The sequence below is a fragment of the Sceloporus occidentalis genome, unplaced genomic scaffold (genome assembly GCF_023333645.1).
Source record: "Sceloporus occidentalis isolate IW3139 unplaced genomic scaffold, rSceOcc1.0.p SCAF_8, whole genome shotgun sequence".
Lineage (NCBI taxonomy): Eukaryota > Metazoa > Chordata > Lepidosauria > Squamata > Phrynosomatidae > Sceloporus > Sceloporus occidentalis.
This window is the reverse complement of record NW_028316988.1, coordinates 11,274,863-11,293,967: the sequence shown is the minus strand read 5'-3', so window position 1 is coordinate 11,293,967 and position 19,105 is coordinate 11,274,863. Positions and strand designations below refer to the sequence as shown.

The window sequence follows — 19,105 nt, the reverse complement described above, 5'->3', positions numbered from 1 at the left end:
AGGCGGCTGGCGGCGGGAGGCCCGGGCTCTTGGGCCCTTTGCAGATGGCCACTCTCCCGGGCCTTGTCCGGAGCCCTCCTTCCTTCCCCAGCATCCTCCATCCCCGCTCCGGCTCTTTCTCAGAGGGAACATGGCTGCCAGGAGCAAGGAGGGCCTCCGGGGCCCCTGGCCGCCGCTTTGCCTGCCCTGCTCCTTGGCCAAAGCTGCCAGGACAAGGCTCCTCCTGCCTCCAGGGGAAGGCCTCTGCCCGGGCCCTAAGCAGGCCTGGCCCTGGCCCTCCTGCTCCCCTCTTCCGGGGCCCGAGGCCTTCTCCTCCTGGGAAGCCAGCGTTTCCCTCAGGGTGAGGCCCAAGGCAGATGGCCTCCTAAAGCCAGCCCCAGGGCAGCTCCCTCCAAGTCAAAGGGAGGAAATCGCCAAGGAAGCCGAGAGCCCTCCGGAGCCCGGACGGAGTCGGGCCTGATCCAAAGCCTCTCCCCGCCGGAGAGCTCCGTGCCCTCCTTGCTCTCCTCTTGGGAGCAACGCAGGGCATTGAGAGAGGGGCCCAAAGCAGCCCGGCTTCCCTGGCTCCCCCGCCGGCTGGCCTTCCTTGGGGGCCCTGGCTCCGGCGGCCTCTCCCTCAGTTGGCCCTCCGCAGGAGCAGGAGGCGGCGAAGGAGGCGGGCCGGGCACCGCCCCGGAGGGCTATAAGGCGGGCGGGAGGGCGGGCGGGAGGGCGGCGTGGGGCTGGCGGCGGCCCTGCTCCCGCTGCTGCTGCTGCTGCTGCCGGTGGCGATGGCGTGGGGCTGGGCGGCGGTGGCGCTGCTGGCGCTGGGCCTCTGGGGCCTGTGGCGGCGCTGGGCCTCCCCGCTGGCGCTGCTGCGGGGCCCGGAGGCGGTGGGCTACCTGCCGGAGCCCGGCTGGAGCAGGGCCCAGTCCGCCCGCCGCGCCCGCCGGGGCCGCCGCCTAGGCCACCCGATGCCGCCCCGCTTCCCTAACGGCTGGTTCTGCCTCCTCGAGTCCCGCAGCCTCCGCCCCGGAGAGGCCCGCAGCCTGGCCGCCCTGGGTGAGTCCGGCAGCCGCCAGGAAGAAGGGCCCGGGAGGCCTCCCGCCGTCAGGAGCTTCTCTGCCTCGGGAGCCAAGGAGGAGGAAGAGGCCGGGGCTCAGTCTCTGCCCCGCCGAGAGACAGCCGCCTGCAGCCCGAAGCGAGGGGCAGAGGAGGGAGCCCTGGGGGCTGGACTGGGGCAGAGAGAGAGAGAGGAAGGCCCAGAGCCCCGGCCCTGAGGCTGGCTCCCCTTCGGGCGGGCAGAGGGCCATCCCCACTGGCCAGCCTGGGCCTGGCTCTCTCGGGGGACACTCTTTCAGCCCCGAGGGCTCCCTTGGCGCCCACCTCCTCGGCCCCACTCGAGGGTCTCTGTGTGCCCCTACCCTCCGTGCCAGGGAGCCAGGAGATGCCAGGCGGAGCAGCCCTTTTGGGCAGCAGGCGGGACTGACAAGGGCCGGAGGCAGGTAGAGAGGGGGTGAGGGGTTGGGGCAGAATCCCAGGGCAAGGCTGCTCCGTGGGCCTCCTGGGTGTGTTGGGGACGATGGGGGCGGCAGTGCTCTTGGGCGCAGGCAGCCCGCTCCGGCCCCTGCTCTGGCCTTACACAGGGGCCCTTGCCTGCCTTCCTGGGCTGGGCCCTCCTGCCTGGGTCCCTTGGCGGCCTGAAGGGGCCCAGGACAGACCCAAAGGCCCAGCCACTTCCTTTTTTCCTTATTGCCCCTCGGCTGCTCTGGGCTGGAGGACTAGGCACGGCTGCCAGGCGAGTGCCGCCACTCCTCGGGCGAGGAGGGACTCTCTGCCCCCGGTGACCCTTCCTCCACTGCCTTGCCCCATCTTGTGGCCCAGCCAGAAAAGCTGGTTGGGGACGGAGAGGGCTTGCCCGAGGCAGGCGTGGCATCCTCCTGGTGGGCCCCACGTTCCCTCTGGCTCAGCCAGGCCGGGACCCATGGCAGCACCCTGCGCTTGACAGCCAGGGCCAGTCTGGGCCAATGACTCTGGGAGGTCCAGCAAGAGGGCAAGGCCTGCCAGCCGGGCCTTGCGCTTCTTAGTGAGGGCTGGGACTTCCCTCGTGTCCCAGAGAGAGGCTGCCCTCGGGACCCCCGGCCCTTTGGGCCTTGGTTGGGGGCAGCCCTCCCTCGTGCCAGCTCTGATTCCAGGGTGGTTTTCGCGGCTTGCCTCGTCTTCCTGCGCGCTTTTACGGTGATTCTCTCCGATGCACGAGTGCCCAGGGCTGAACAAAGCCAGCCTGCAAGGAGCCCACAGTCGAACACAAACAGTGGGAGGCAATGGAGGGAAGCATGTGGCCCGGCCTGCCTTGACCCCGCTGGGAAGGGGCTTGCCCTGGGGCCCGAGGGCAAGGGCAGGGGAGGCGGTCGTGGCATGACTGGGTCTGGTCAACAGCCAGTGCCTCTCGACGACAGCAAGGCAGGCCACTCGCCCCATTTTGCAGATGGCCCCTGGCTTAGGCTGCAGACTGCCTTGGAGGTTGGAGTGAGCTAGGAACTGGGGAGTGGAGGGCTGAGCCCCTTGTGCCAAGCTGGGGGCTGGGAGTGGGCAGGGAGGGATGCCAGGCGCTTGTCGGTCTCTCTGTCCGTCCATATAGCGGGGGGGGGGGGGGAGCAGTGGAAAAAAGGGCTGGTAGTGCAGCTGATAAGCCCTTCTTGCCTCTTTGTTCTCCCCAAGGAAATATGCTTGGAGGGGGCGAGGGTGGGACTCTCTGGCCAGTCTCCTTGGGTCCATTCTTTGCCTGCTTGCAAATCCTGGAGCCAAAGGCGGGCCTCAGGAGAGGCGGCAGAAGCAGCGGTATTGTCTCCGCAGGGGCCTCTGTGTGTGTGTGTGTTTATGGGGAATGCGGGGCCAGCCTTTGCCCCTCTGCTGGGGCTGGCTATGCCTCCACTCACCTGCTCTGTGGCAGCCGGAGGCACACAGCCATCCATAAAGCTTCAGGTGGTGGCTGTGGAGTGCATGAAGCATGGCCTGTGGCTCAGGGGCTTCGTAAGGGAAGGAGGCGAGGCGGGTGGGCATGACCGGCCCTGATGAAGGCCAGTGGCTAGGAAGGAAGGAAGGAAGGAAGGAAGGAAGGAGAGGAGAAGCTAGGGTTTTTAATCTGCAAAACTGAAGGAATTGTATGGACTAGAAGTTATTGTTGGTTTTGTAGAAATAAAAACTCAAGGTGGCATTTCCAGTGGCATTTTCTGTGCGCCGCCTGGGTCACCTCTTGGAGAAAGGAGGGCTGCCAGTGCAAGAGAGAGGTGCCTTCCTGACCTGCCTGTGAAGCCACTGTGCTTCTGGACGTGTGCAGACTGCCGCTGGAAGGCCTGCTTGGCAATGGAGCTGCTCTGAGCAGTGTGGGGAGTGTGTGTAAGTGTGGGGAGTAGGGGTGCCAAGCGCACTCGGGAGCCATTGGGGATGCTGCCGCCTGAACATGTTGGATCACGCGCTCCTCCTGGCTGCCTCTGCCAGTCAGCAACTGCCAAAATTGGGCCTCCAGGGCTTCCCAGAACCCAGTTTGGCACACCTTGGCACTGATTTGGGAATGTGTCAGGCTGGCCTGATCCTAGCTACTTGGCCCCTCCCCACAGCTGGGACTAAATGGGGCAGGCCTGAGGGCATTGCAGGGGTGCCCAGACGCAGGGGGTAGACCAGGCCCCCATGAGAGTAGGGGTGGGCTAGGGACCTCTGTGCTCCCATGCTTCATTGTCCCCCATCTGGGCAAACATTTGGGCATCCAAGAGCTATAGCAATAGCTAGTACAATTCTATACCACTTACCAATGCACTAAGTGTAAGCTAATTGCCCCTCACAAGTTGGGTACTCAGACTTCTCTTGCTGGCCCACTTTTGATGGCAGTGTCAGGCCTGTGGGACCTTCTGCCACTGGGCATCTCCTCCTTGGTTTGATTACAGCTCCATGCATGAGAGGGACTTGGCTTTGGAGCCCCAGCTGCCAGCTTCCCTCGCAGAGTCTCTGTTGCGGCCAGACAGTGTTGCCTGTTTTGTGACTGAGTTTGCACAGAGGTGGGATTTGCTTTCATGTGGCTTCTCTCTTTTCTCCTATTTACTGTTTTATGTAAATAATAATAATGGACAGGTTGCTTACCTGTAACAGTATTTCTTCGAGTGGTCATCTACGAATACATACAAATGGGTTTTACTGCGCCTGCGCAGTGCTGTTCGGAAACTTCTGGAATCACTGGGCAAAGTTTACTTTGCAACATATAGAAACTTTTTGGCGGTAACTCCGCCCACCCGTTATAAGGCCCCTGCCTTCCCGTTCTTTCCCCAGTTCCGCAATTTTTTCCGCCAAGCAGGCGATGGAAAGAGCCAATAAGAGCAGGACACTGAGGGGATGGACGGGTGGGATTTGTATGTATTCGCAGATGACCACTCGAAGAAATACTGTTACAGGTAAGCAACCTGTCCTTCTTCTTCGTGGTCTCTGCGAATCATACAAATGGGTTTAGACTGACAAGCTTAGGTATGCGGCGGAGGGAGTGTCCTGAAACCACAGCTATGGTAAACCAAAGGTGTATTTATTGGAACAATAAACACTTTGAACCATAAAAAGAGTCAGTCTTTTGTTGAAGCACAGACCAAACATAGCAATAACATTGCTAGACCTGAGAAGGGAACAAAAGGTCGTGCAAGACCAGTCCCATAGAAATTGTGCAAACCAACATTTAACAAATTGGAAACAGTGGCATATGTACATAAGCGCTGAAACACAAACCATCAGTAGTGCAGTTAATGCAACCCTGAAACCAACACAGCCCTCCCGAAAGCTGCGTCTCGGATGGCTCTGGTGTCCAACCTATAATGCTTAATAAAAGTCAGAGGTTGGGACCAGACAGCAGCCTTGCAGACATCCTCCAAGGAAATCCCCGACAGGAATGCAGAGGATGCTGACATTGCCCTTGTGGAATGAGACCGAACCCTGCCCAGGAGAGGTTTGCCCAAAAGTTCATAGCAGAGGTGGATGGTACCGGCCACCCATTTGGAAAACCTCTGCGCAGACACAGGCAACCCTTTCTTCGGCTCCAAGTAGCACTGGAAGAGTCTTTCGGAGCGACTGGAGGCAGCAGTTCTGTCCAAGTAAAAAGCCAGTGCTCTCCTGACATCAAGAGAGTGCAGGCTTCGCTCCGCATCCGAAGTCGGGTTGGATGCGAGAGTAGGCAACACAATGTCCTGGCACATGTGGAAAGCAGACACAACCTTAGGCAAGAAAGTAATGTCTGTCCGAAGGACCACCTTGTCCCTGTGAAACCTCAGGAAGGGTTGGTCCCTCCGCAAGGCACAGAGTTCGCCCGCACGGCGGGCAGAGGTGATGGCCACAAGAAAAGCGGTTTTCCAAGTCAGTAGTCTCAAGTCCGCTGTGGCCATCGGCTCGAAGGGCTTGGACTGGAGCGCGGACAGTACTGCCTCCAAGCTCCAAGCCGGCGCCGGTACCGACACAGGAGGATGCAAGTTGGCACATCCCTTAAGGAACCCTTTCACCAAGGGATCCCTGAAAAAGGAAGCCCTCCCCCCGAATTGGTACTTGGCACAAATGGCAGATAGATAGCACTTGATGGATGCGAGGCACAGCCCCTCATCCAAAAGTGCCATCAAAAACTCCAGCACCACTGGAGTGGACACTTGAGCAGGAGACAAGCCCTTTCGGTCAAGGAAGAGGCTAAACCTCTTCCATTTCAGGGCATAGGACTGCTGGGTGGAAGGTTTCCTTGCAGCCAGGATCACCGTCCTCACCGCCTCCGGCAGGTCGGTTAGGGCTGTATCCTCCAGGCCACCAGCGGCAGGCTCTCGATGTCCGGGTGCAGGATCTGGCCGTCCTGGATCGACAACAGGTCGGGACGGAAGTCGAGGCAGAGGAAGCATCTCCTGGAGAGGTGGAGAAGGGATGCGAACCAAGGCTGTCTCGGCCACCACGGGGTGATCAGGATCGCATGCGAACGGTCCGTTGTCATCTTGGACACCACCCTGATGATGAGAGGGAAGGGAGGAAAGGCGTAAAGCAGCTCTCCCGTCCAAAGGAAGGCAAACGCGTCTCCGAGGGATCCGTCCATTTGCCTTCTGGAGCAGAACTGGGGACAGTGGCTGTTCCACTCGGTCGCGAAGAGGTCGATCCAGGGGGTTCCCCACCGCTCGAACAGGTCGCTCACCGTCTCCGGATGGAGCCTCCACTCGTGGCACACAGAAGAGGACCTGCTTAGGCGATCTGCCAACTCGTTGTCCTCTCCTGGGAGGTGCATCGCCTGGAGGAGCACCTGTCTCTGGATGCACCAGTCCCAGATGCGAAGAGTGATCTCGAGCAGAGTCCTGGACTTGGTGCCTCCTTGCTTGTTGATGTAATACATCACGGTAGTGTTGTCCGTCCTGAGGAGGACCACCTTGCCTGTGACAGTGAGCTCGAATGCCCTCAGGGCCTTCTCGACTGCGAGCATCTCCAAAGCATTGATATGGAGAAGCTTGTCCTGGGCCGACCACTTGTCCTTGACAACCAGGTCGAGCAGGTGGGCGCCCCAACCCTCCAGGGAAGCATCGGTCATCAAAGTCAATTGCGGCTGAGGTTGATGGAAGGGCATCCCGATGCAGACATTGTGGCCGTCCAGCCACCATCTCAGCGAGGCGGCCACCGGTCTCGGTACCGTGAGCCACTTGGAAGGAGGGTCCTCCATCGGAGAGAAGACTGAGAGGAACCAGGACTGCAGTGGTCGGAGGCGAAGCCTTGCCCACGGCGTCACGAACGTCGTCGACGCCATGTGGCCCAGCGCCACCTGGACGTCTCTGGCCCTCACTCTTCTGTGAAAGGTGCAAGGCCTCAACGATGCCACCAACACCTGGAAACGGTCCGGAGGGAGAAAGGCGGAGCATCTGTCGGGAGTCGAGGATGGCTCCGATGAACTTGGCCTGTCTGGTCGGAGTGAAGTGGGACTTCTCTTCGTTGACGACCAGTCCGAGAGAGTCCAAAAGGTGCAAGGCGAATGAGACCGCCTCTCGGAGCTCGTGCTGTGAATCGGCGGGAAACAACCAGTCGTCCAGGTACGGGAAGACTCTGTAGCCCCTCTGATGAAGGTATGCCACCACCGGGGCCATACACTTCGTGAAGACCCTCGGGGCCGTGGCAAGACCAAAGGGGAGCACGTTGTAGTGGTACGCGGTGGAGCCGACGGCGAAGGCGAGGAATCTCCGGTGGGACTCCCGAATTCCGATGTGGAAGTAGGCATCCTTCAAGTCGACCGTCGCGAACCACAGGCCCTGGTGGAGAAGCGGCAGAATAGAAGCCAAGGTGACCATCCGGAACCGACGGTATTCAAGAAAAAGGTTGAGTTCCCTCAGATCCAAGATTGGTCTGATGCCCCCATCCGCCTTCGGTACCGTGAAGTACCTGGAGAAAAAGGCCCTGGAGGACTGGTCAGGTGATAAAGGGGAGATTGCTCCCTTGTCCAGCAAAGTGCGCACTTCGTCGAGAAGGGTGTCCGAGGGGGGAGTGGACATGAAGGCTCCAGTTGGGGGGAGCTCTTGGAACTCGAGGGCATAACCCCTACGGACGATGTTGAGGACCCACGAGTCCGATGTTATAGAGGCCCAGGTGTTAACAAAGGGCCTCAAAATGTCCAAAAAGAAAAAGGAAGGAGAGACGAAGCGCGCTGCAACCCTTCAGGCTCTCTTCTTCCCCTAGTCGGTATCCTGCCGGCGGGACTTTCGGTACCGGGAAGGAAAGTTGCGGCGGCCAGAGGAGGAGGAGGACTGAGAGGGGTACCGGCGTCTCTGGGAGCCCTGCTGCTGAGGTTGACGGTCTTGTTGAAAGGTCCCCTGTGACTGACCTTGCGGCTGCCACGGGCGCTGCCTCTTTCTGAAGGGCGAGATGGGAGCCGATGACATCCCGTGCTTCTTCGCCGCCGCCTTCATTCTGAACTTGCGGTTCAGGCGCTCGTCGGTCTCGGCGTGGAAGAGGCCGCTACCATCCAGGGGCATGTCCTCTATGGCTGACTTGACGTTGGCATTGAGGTCCGAACCCCTCAGCCACGCATGCCGGCGCAGAGCCAACGAAGCCGACATCGCCCGTCCTGCACAGTCAGCCACATTCCTGGAGGCAGTGATGAGCCAGCTGCCGATCGAATGGGCCTCATCACGGATCTCTACCAGGCGTCGCTGGGTCTCGTCTGGGACGTCCGGGACGAGTGGCGAGATCCCTTCCATGAGTGTCTGGATGTACGCCCCCATGCAGGCGTTATAGTTGATGGCCTTGACTGCGAGGGCTGCCGCCGAGTAGGCCTTCTTGGTCAGACCATCTACCTTCTTCGCTTCCCGGTCGACTGGAGAAGTTGCCTGCTTGGGGACGAAGCCCTGCTGCGCCCCTTCTACAATTGCCGAGTTCTGCTTGGGGTGATCGGCCAACCAAGAGCAGCTCGAAGGGGAGATCCGGTAGAGGGACTCAATCTTCCTTGAGGATCCGACGAGTGAAGCTGGCGTATCCCACGACCTCCGGACAATGGACTCAATGGAGGGCAGCAACGGGATGGAGGGGGGTGTGGGCACCCGGCCATGTACCCGACGTTCCACAGGATCCCGAGCTTCCTCCTCGGGGTAGGAGAGCTCAATGTCCAGGGCCCTTGCCATCTTAATGATGTGCTCATTAAAAGAGCACACATCATCCGTGGGGGAGGAAGGCTCCGGGTGGTGCATCCGCTGTGGAGACGCCTGGATGGAGGTGTCATCGTCGTCGGAAGGCTCTCCCGACGGCAGCAAGGGTTCCCCCTCAGAGTCGGTGTCAGAGGTGAGCGGGATGTCCGGGACCCTGACTCGAGTCGCCGAGCGCGCCGGGATCTGCAAGGGCGGTAGCTCTGTGGGGGAGCGACACGGTGCAGAGGCTGAGGCCGTCGCATGGGAAGGGGCAGGCTCGTCATCTTGGGGGGCCACCGGGCGTAGGTTGAGCCGGGTGAACTCCCTGAAGGCAGTCTCCCTCGGCACTGACATGTAATATCTCCCGGAATCGGGGTCAAAAAACATGTCAGTGTCCCTCTCCGTCGGTTCGTCGACCTCCGAGTGGATGGAAGGCAAAGGTGACAATCTCCGAGGGAGCCCAATTGGCAACTCATCGGCACTGGCAAAGTCGACCGTCGACGGTAGCGGGGTGTCCAGGACAGTGGCTGCATGCGAGGTGGACGAGCCATTGGGGCGCGAAGAGGTTGGTGTTGGAGCCTTCTTCGCCGGAGAGCGCTGCTTGTGGGAAGCGTGCTCCTTTCCCTTGGAGGAAACCTCCGACCCGGTGTGGTCCTTGGAAGACTTAGGCCTCTTTGGTGCAAGCCCTCAGTTGTGTCCTTGTGGTGCCTCTTCTTGGACGACCGTGGTGTCTCGACCCGATCCTCGGGGGGGGGGAGAACGGGTTGTCCGGCAGGTCCAGCAGGACGGCAGCTCTTGTGGATTGAGGCTTAGATGTCTTAGCCTTTTCCACCGGTGCAGTCTTTCCTGACGAGGATGCACCCGTCTCGGGCCGCTCGGAGGCGTGTCGAGATGGCTTCGAAGAGGCCTTGGAGGACGGAGTCGGGACCGACGAGGCCTCCGCACACTCCTTCACGCGCGAGCCCTCCGGGGACAGCTTTCTCCCGGGCTTTTCCTTGGGCTCGGTACCCTCAGACCCCGACTGTTTGTGGGGGTGTTTGGAGGGCTTGTCGGTGGCACTGGGTTTTCGTGAACCACGGGCCACATCGGTGGTGGTGGACGAACCTGCCATCGGTGGGGCAGACACCACGCTGGAGACGTTCGCCCGGGAAGATGAGGCAGCCGGCGGAGCTGAAGGAGCCGATGATGGACGGGGGCCTCCCTCCTGAACCTTGCCCAGAGCAATGGCCGAAGTCAGCCGGGACTCACGGTTCTTGCGAGCCTGGGATGAGAGGGACTTGCAGAGTGGGCAAGCCTTTGTGTCATGTTCTTTGCCCAAGCAGAGAAGGCAGGAGGAGTGAGGATCCTGGATGGGCACCTTGCCCCCGCAAACATCACACTTCTTAAATGGAGCAGGCATTTTCCGAAGTCGACAAGTTGAAAGGCAAAGTCCAGAAACGAGGTCAGCAGTCCGAGAGTTCGAAGTTACCAGGGGCGGGAGACAAAGAATGGTCAAGAGACGGTCTGAGGTCAAAAACGAAAGTGATTCCAAATGCAAGCTAAAGCGAGCGAAGTTCCCTGAAGCAGCTAGCGTGGCGGAAAAAAGGAACTGGGGAAAGAGCGGGAAGGCAGGGGCCTTATAACAGGTGGGCGGAGTTACCGCCAAAAAGTTTCTATATGTTGCAAAGTAAACTTTGCCCAGTGATTCCAGAAGTTTCCGAACAGCACTGCGCAGGCGCAGTAAAACCCATTTGTATGATTCGCAGAGACCACGAAGAAGAAATTAAAAAAAACCAGCTGCAAGCAGTGGGATGTGAGACAGACTTTAAAGACAGGGATTCCTTCCCCGCCTCAATGTACTTTTGGGGCACAGATGTGCCAAGTGGAGCTGGTTGCGCACCTGGCAGCGGTTGGTGCTCCGGAGGGGCTGGTCCTCTCCTGCCTGTGGACGCAGAGGCAGGTGCTAACTGGCAGCTTCAGTGCCTTGGGGTAATACAGCTTCAGAGGCAACAGTTGGCACAAGTTTGGCACGCAGTAGCTGGGAACATGCTCTGCAGAAGCCAAATTCTTCAAAGAGTCCCCTGGGGAAAGCAGTATTCCTTGGAGGCTCAGCTGGCATCTCTCCTTGGCATCTGCCTCATCCCACACCTCTTCACTTAACAAAGGCCCTCCCTTTTGCCTTTTGCCAGAGCTGGAGGGGCCTACACACCAGGAGGGGCCCCAGGCAGGGACCCTTGGGGGGCTCTAAGAGCCACTGCTGTTGCACAACACCCACAGCCCTTCTCCCTCCCACTATAGCAAAATAGGGACAATCCTGAGCCCTTCTGGATGCAGAGGGACCCCTAAACCAGGGCCTTGTTGATCTGGAAGTCTGGTGTCGCCCCCTTTTTTAAGCTCACAGGAAGATCCCCTCTTCATTCTCTCTCACCTGACTGCTTTAAAAGCCAGGCTTAGCTCCAAGGGTAGATCTTCTGACAAGTTAGGAAGCAAAATGTCTTCATACCTGGAAGAAAATGAGAGCAACTGGGTGAAGTCCAGCCACCACTGGCTCTGGCCAGGAGCAAAGCTTGCCCCTTGAGATCTTCCTCTTCCTGGCTGTTTCCACCTCCAGACTCACTTGTGCCCTTCTTTTCAGGGGGATGCTGCTAGTGGTGGTGGTGAAAGTAATTTCTTGGATCTGCACAGGGGCATGGTCTGCTTCGGTGGTCCTAAGGTTTGAGGGGCAAATTTTCTCCTTTCTGAACTTAAAACTTTTCTGAGATGTTAATAGTGCTTAATACAAAAGTGCCAAGTCTGCCAAAGCTTACACTTCACCATCTTTTGCACAGTTAGTCTCAATAGTAGGGCCAGACCCCTTTGCATGCAGACATTCCAGACTAACAAGGCCCTGTCTCTGAACACAATAGCACTATGACTCTTTTTCACAAATTGAAAGGAGAAGAGAAGGCAGGCTATTTCTTCTTCCATTATGTCTTTGAACTAGAAAAGAAACCAACTGAGGAATAGCTAATACTCCAGAGGACAGGATCAAAATTCAAAATGACCTGAATAGACTAGAAAGTTGGACCACAGCTAACAAAATGAACTTCAACATGGAGAAATGTAAGGTACCGCACTTAGGGCGAAAAAATGAAACGCACAGATATAGGATGGGGGACACCTGGCTTAAGGAGACAACATGTGAAAGGGATCTAGGAGTCCAAGTAGACCACAAGTTGAACATGAGTCAACAGTGCGATGCGGAAGCTAACAAGGCCAATGCGATTTTAGGCTGCATCAATAGAAGTATAGTGTCTAGATCAAGGGAAGTAATAGTGCCACTCTATTCTGCTCTGGTCAGGCCCCACCTGGAATATTGTGTCCAGTTCTGGGCACCACAATTCAAAAAGGACATTGAGAAACTGGAGCGTGTCCAAAGGAGGGCAACTAAAATGGTGAAAGGTCTGGAAACCATGCCCTACGAGGAACGACTTAGGGAGCTGGGGATGTTTAGCCTGGAGAAAAGAAGGTTAAGAGGTGATATGATAGCCCTGTTTAAATATTTGAAGAGATGTCATATTGAGGAGGGAGCCAGCTTGTTTTCTGCTGCTTCAGAGACTAGGACCCGGAGCAATGGATGCAAGCTGCAGGAAAAGAGATTCCACCTCAACATTAGGAGGAACTTCCTGACAGTAAGGGCTGTTCGACAGTGGAACACACTTCCTCGGAGTGTAGTGGAGTCTCCCTCCTTGGAGGTCTTCAAACGGAGGCTGGATGGCCATCTGTCGGGGATGCTTTGATTTGGGTTTCCTGCATGGCAGAAAGGGGTTGGACTGGATGGCCCTTGTGGTCTCTTCCAACTCTATGATTCTATGAACTCATGGGTGAGAGGAAAGCGTTGCAGCTGGGGCCAGGAATGGCCAGAAACCATCTGGGAGAGCAGCTGCTACCCTTGCCCCTGCCCAGAGGAGCCCCTGCGCAGCTTCCTTGGGGCACCAGTGGCCCTGAGGCCACCAGACCCCAGCTGTCCTGCCTGGAACTGGGGCGCCCTCCGGTGGCTGCTGCTGAAAGGCCTTCCCTGCCCAGCAGTGCCCAGAGGCCTCCAGGTGCCCTCTTCCTCCTCTTCCCCCTGCCCCAGACCAAGAGGGCACCAGACGTGCTCTGACCACCTCTGGCTTTTCCAGCTTCCAAGCTTTGGCAGGTGACTCTCTCTCAAGAGACCAGGGAGGCTGATGCATCCTCACCCTCTTTCTCTCCATTCTTCTTTCCACAGGGGAGCAGTTTGCTGTCTTCCGGGACTGGGATGGGAGAGCGCATGTGGTTGACGCATACTGCCCTCACCTGGGGGCCAACCTGGCAGTCGGGGGCCGTGTGGTGGGCAGTTGCATCGAGTGCCCCTTCCACGGCTGGCAGTTTCATGGAGAGGACGGCAGGTGCACGCGGATCCCCTATGCCGAAAAGGGTGAGAGGCTTTGCTGACCGTGGGCCTTAGGGCTGAAGAGCTGCAAGATCTGCTGCTGGGGGGCCTTCGCAGTTGGTGAAAGGACCATCCGCCTAAAAGCCCCCACCAGGGCCCAGGGCCAGGGTTTCCAGCGCTGCCACTCAGCTAGCCCCTGGGTTGCCCTTGTGGGAGGTCAGTGGAGTGGAGTGGGGTGTGGAGGCCTCCTGGGTTCTTGGGTGGAAGGAGGAAACAGGAGGCATCTCTTAGCTGGCTAGAACTTTATGGGGCAAACATCGGTCAAACCTTTTGCAGAAGAAGAGTTTTGTGCTGCTTTTGTGAAATGAACTTTGGATCCCTCAGGACAGCTTTGAGGCTCTGAGGGCAAACAGCCAGCCTGGCAGCCATTTCTCTCTGATGCTAATTCCCCCCCCCTCCTGCAGTGCCCAGCTTTGCAAAGGTCAAAGTATGGCCGTCATGCGAGGTTGGCGGCATGATCGTTGTCTGGTACCACTGTGATGGCATCGGCCCAACCTGGCAAGTCCCAGAGCATAAGGAGATTCTCTCGCACGAGTGGGTGTTCCGTGGTATCACTGAGCACTACGTCAGTGCACACATTGAGGTAGGGGCAGGTGGGTGGATGATAATCTGCATGGCTGCTGGTGTGAGTTGCCTCCTTGTCCCTGCCCCCTTTGGCTGTGATCTTTGCTCCATCCATCCTCCACTAGCTGGGCATGCGGGTGCCCCCCTCCTCCATGGGGTGGGTGGGTAGGTAATCCTGGAGCTTGTGCACAATGTGGGATGTGGCAAGGCTCTGACCCCTGCAGCCACTCACACCATGGGGATGGCAAAAGCAGAATGCCCGCTGTCTGACAAAGATGCTACCACCACCATCTGCAGTCCCAAAGAGGGCAGTGCCGAGGCTTGTGAGGGTAGTGCCCCCCCCCACATTTATCCTTCCCTCCCCATGACAGGAAATCCCAGAGAACGCAGCTGACGTGGCCCACCTTGCCTTTGTCCATGGCCCCTCCATCCTGAGTGGAACAGACCTCCGGTTCAGCAACTCCCAGCTCTGGGCCTTCTTCAAGCATCACTGGCAGGTGGGTAACTGGGACCCTCCTCTGGGAATTGGGCTCTTCCAGTGTGGCAGCTTTAGCCCACTTTTGGTCCAGCTGGATTCTGCCCTTTGGGGCTCCTGTTTGGCTGGCTGGTATCGGATGGGCTTCAGACAGACTCCCCCGTGACGTTGGTGCAGATGGAAGATTCACAGCTATGACATTCAGGGAGAAAGAGGGATCAAGCGACAGAGTCCAGGACGTGTGGGGAATGTCGGAAAAATACTATCTGGAAACCCCACTGAGGGGCAGGGTCCCCTGGGCCAAGGGAAGGGGCACACAGTCCCTCTGTATCGTGAGAAGCCCCTGCCACCTGGGCCACTCTTTTCTCTCACAGGCGGAGTGGCAGCCGGAGCCAGAACCAGACCCGCACTGTTCTCGCCTGCTTGTGAAGCATCATGTGACGGTGTGTGGCAAGCGCTTCTCCCTCTTGGACCTGGTCATCAACGTCAGGCAGGTATGGCACGCTGAGTGCCAAGGGGAGTGTGGCAAGGGGAAGGTGGTGCCCGTCCAGAGAAGTTGGGAGGAGTGAGGGCAAGGGAAGGGGATGGCAGGCAGGTACTTGGTGGCAGAGTAGCCCCAGTGCGAGCAGGTGGGTGCCCCTCTGGGAGCAGGGCAGGGCAGGGGGTGGTATGTATCCTCCTTTCTCTGCCTGGGGAGGGAGCCGTAGGCTGGATGAGCCAAAAGGCTGGCTGGACACGGTGGAAGAAGCCCTCCTCTGGTCAGCCAGATTCTCTCCTGCCTTTCCTCCCTCCTTTTTCCTATAGCTAGATAGTTTATAGCTATATTTATTGTATATTTTAGATTGTAAGCCATTGGCAGGTTTTATGTTTTTTTATGATTTTGTAAAGTGCTGTGCAAGACCTACGGTGCTATATAATTAAAAACTAATCATCATCCTCATCCTCATCCTATCTCTTCCAGCAACATGGGCCCATGGGCCCCCTCCCCTCAATAGCTCAGTGGACTAGTGCCTGCTTTGCAGCACCAAAGGCCCAAGCCCATTCCAGGTGGTACTTTGAGCAAAATTGGCTATGAGCAGTCGGCTGAGCGGGGCTCCACTGCCTGAGGCCCCAAGGGAAGCTCCTGTGGCCAGTCAGGAGAGTGGCTTCTTGGCCAGATGCCTCCTCCCCAGGCATAGTTTTGGGACCAGAGACCCCTCTGGCCTCTGAAGGGCACCCTCCATGAAGCAGGACACAGGGTGCCCTTCTCTGTGCTGACAGCACCCTCCTCTTGTTTTACCCAGGTGGGGCCTGCCTTAGTCTTCATCGTCTTTGAGCACCCTTTCCTGGGTCAAGGGGTCATCATCCAAAGCGTGACCCCCGTGGAGCCCCTCCTGCAGCAGGTGGTCCACCGGATGTACTACCAGCGCAACATCCCAGCCTTGGTTCCCAAGTTTATCCTGTGGGCAGAGAGCGTCCAGGTAAGGGAGGAGAGCTTGGAGGTGGGTGGGTAGGTGGCCTTTGGCTCCTCTTATGTGCATGGCTCTATGGGGAGAACAAGGCCCCTCTTTGTCCTGCCAACCCCCGCCCCTCCCACACACACAGGTCCTGGATGCTCCTTGCCTGTGTTTCCTTCCTACATCTCTCCCACCCAGGACCCAAAGGTCTGCCTTGCCCTCTGGACAAGGGAGAAATCTGGACTCCGGAAGGTCCTGGGGAGGCTTTGTGCAGCCAACAAGGCTGGCCCTTGGCTCCTTCCTCCAGCTGCCTGTGTTTTGTGTTTCAGAGAAGCAAGTACCAAGGGCAGGTTTACACACCATTTAAAGAAGCCAAGGGGCAAAAGGCACTTCGAGGGGGCCAGATAGTAAATGGCACTGCAGCCCCACTCCCCAAGTGCATCAAAGTAAAAGCCTTGCCTGAACTCAGCCTGTGACTAACACATTTGTTCTAGTTCTGGAGTGCAATGTGGATTCCTTGGTTCTGGGCATATGGGCTGCAGGGGTTCTGATCTCCTTTTCTTTCTCTCTTCCCCAGTTCGAGAGGGACGTAATGATCTGGAACAACAAGAAATATCTCTCCAAGCCCCTGCTGGTGAAAGAGGATGGGCCGATCCAGAGGCACCGGCGCTGGTATGCCCAGTTCTATGGCAAGGACGGCATGAGGGCCACCAGCCCAAGAGCCAGCCTGGACTGGTGACGGCCTCCAATGCCTTTCCTGGCCCAGCTCAAGGTGATGAGGGCCCCTAAGCCCCGGGGGTGGTCCGGGGCAGTTGCATTTTCAGCACTGCTGCTTCGATGGACCATGCTGCAGATGCCACCAGGCCTTTGGTTGGGGGTGGGGGCTGCGTGTGTGTGGGGGTGCTTTTGTCCCCTCCTAGCCCCAGAGGATGTAGAAGTGAGGAAGGGGCTGCACACAAAGGGCCTGATCAGTTTGTGCTTGGTAGTGCCCCAAGAGGTGCCATACTTGCTGCAGGTTACAGAAGGGCTGAGGCCGGTGCCAAAGCCTTCAGACTCACGAGAAATTAACCATGTGCCTTGTGAGGCTGGCATGGGTGGCTCCTACCTGGGTCTTTGGAAAAGGGGGGTGCATGTGTGCCTTTGGGTTCCTGTGTGTCTTTGCAAATACATCTCAGGAGTAGTGAGGCTGCCTCTCTTTCCTTTGTGGGACATGATCCCTACTGGATAGCAAGTCCCAGACTCTGGGCAACACCAAGCCAACCCTCCGAAATTGGTGCCCCACTCTGCCCCCGCCCCACAGGGAAGCAAGGAGGACTTTGCTGCCATTCGGTCTCTGAGCAGCCCTCCTTCAACCAGCAAGCCCATTAAGTAAAAACCATTAAGTAAAAACACACCAAAATGCTGAGCCAGATCCTAGGCAGGCGCTCAGCCCCCAGACCCCCATCCAAAGACACTGAGGATGATCAAGCGTTGGGGTCTCTTTTCCCTTTGGAAGGAAAGGCCAGCCTTTCCCCCCACTTTAGCCAGGAAACCATTCCTTGGCGACACCACTGTAGACAAGACTAAACCAAGAGTTTCTTGTTTATTAACACACAGCAAGCGTGACAGTAGATAACTTTCTCTTTTTAAATACAGTACATGGTTCGGGGGGAGGGCCGGTGCCCCTCCCCAAATTCTCCCCCTCCCTCCCCCCCCGCCCCCTCCATCATGAAGACAAGCCAGTGGTGGCATTTTTATAAAAATAGTGTGTCGCTACAAAAGTATAAATTAATGCTACCGGTATTAAGAAATATTAAACACAGTAAAACTTATAAGGATTAAGAAAAATATTCATTAATACCTGTAGAAAACTCTGGCCTAAAAAATATTTTTGTATATATTTTTTAAACTTTTTCTGTAATTTTTTTAAAGATGACCTTTAGATTTCTGTGACTCCTCAGGTAGAGAAGAAGCGCGCCCTCCGCGGCGTCCTCCCTTGATATTGCCTGGAACCCCGAACGGCGGCAAAGGCGGCGGTGAAGGGGCAAGCGGGGTGCCCAAAGAGCAGGGATCTCCTCCATCCTTCCCTTTCCCTCTCTTCCCCATGGAAATTGAAATGGCAGCACAAACACATGCATTCACACACATTTGGGGGCGGGGGGGGGGGGGGAATGGACTTGCTCCTGGTGAGACTGGCTTCTCTGCCTGGAAGCCCATTCCAACGGCCCTCAAGGGCAGCACAGCAGCCAACCAGTTTCCTGCAGAGTGCAGCCCAAGGGATGGGGACCCTTGGCTGGCCACCATTCTCAAACAGCAGCAGCCCCTTCCCTCTCTGGAATGGCAGCCAGTGGAAGGGGCTGTGCTGGCCGGGAAGGTCTGGGGTGAGGCTGGGCTGACCACCTGCGCCCACCCCCCCTTGCCACCTTCCTCTGGGCTCAGCCCCCGACAAGGGTCCCAACTGCATGCTACCCCTCAATCGCAGGGTCTTCCACCAAAGGCAGCTGCAACCTCTGCCCACCGAGCCCTGGTCTGCAAGAGGGGACAGGGTGATGGGGAGGCTTGGGAGAAGGCTGTTGCTTTGAGGAAGGGCATTTTTGGCTCCCCCCATGTTCCCTAAGAGGCCCCCCTGCCTGCCTTTGATGCTGGGGCCAAGTGTGGGGCAGGTGGTCTGCTCCACTCATCTATGGAGCACCAACTCTTGAGCAGGAGCTACCTGCCCCAGCAGAAGAGGGGCTTTGGGCTGCAGAACACCCTCTACCAGGACAGCATTTTCAGACCCAAGGGTTGGGGAGGTGGGGGGAGGTCTACACCGAAGGAGAGAAAAGGGTGTGAGGGCGGGTGGCCCTACTGGAGAAGCCTACTGGAGGATTCTCCTTTGGAGGTTGTTCTTAAACACAGGCTGAATGGCCATCTGTCAATGGGGGGTGCTTTGATTGTGAGTTCCTGCATGGCAGAATGGGGTTGGGCTGGATCAGGGCCCTTCTTGGGGTCTCTTCCAACTCTAGGGTTCTGTTTCTAAGCCAGTTCTCCTCAAGCGCAGCTGCAGAGTCTGCCCCTGTTGGGAATGGCTTCTGCTTTGGAAGAGAGACAAGGCCTGGTGTATTCCACACAACTGGTCAGTTTCCAACTCAGGAAATGGGGATAAATGGGGCAGACCTCCTGCTGCCCCCCTGGCACACACCTGACCCTTCTGCTTCACAAAGCCAGGCTCTGCAGCCAAAGAGCTGGCCCAGAAGTGGGAGCCTTCTCTGCCCAGCCACCGGAGCCATTCTGGCCACGGCACCGCTGTCCTGACTGCAGTTGTTTCCTGCAGAGTGGCTCAGTGGAGGGAGGAAAGCCATGTGTGGGTGCAGATATGGGTTTTTTTTTTTTTGGGGGGGGGGTGGCAGGTGGCTAAGTGGAAGTAGCCCCCTTGGAACAAGTGAACGCTTGCTTTCTTCCCGACTGCAGGCAGAACCTGGAGGCTGTTAGACTCCCCCATCTACCCTGCTTTTTACAGCAATGGCTGTCAGCTTGGAGCTGCCAGGGCTGAACGTGCCCCTGCTACCCCTGCCCCCCTTTTGGAGCCTAAAGGAGG

General features: G+C 57.8%; 1 protein-coding gene across 1 annotated transcript; it reads left to right on the top strand.

Annotated features, from left to right (window-relative positions):
• Positions 1 to 130: 130 nt before the first annotated feature.
• Positions 131 to 19,063, top strand: LOC149307877 (cholesterol 7-desaturase nvd-like). Its single transcript, XM_089536824.1, has 9 exons — positions 131 to 449; positions 688 to 1,041; positions 12,871 to 13,059; positions 13,479 to 13,657; positions 14,010 to 14,135; positions 14,488 to 14,607; positions 15,397 to 15,573; positions 16,127 to 16,321; positions 18,979 to 19,063. Exons 1-8 carry the CDS (start codon positions 131 to 133, stop codon positions 16,286 to 16,288), a joined length of 1,626 nt encoding a protein of 541 aa, XP_089392950.1. The 3' UTR covers positions 16,289 to 16,321; positions 18,979 to 19,063.
• The last annotated feature ends 42 nt before the right edge of the window (positions 19,064 to 19,105 follow it).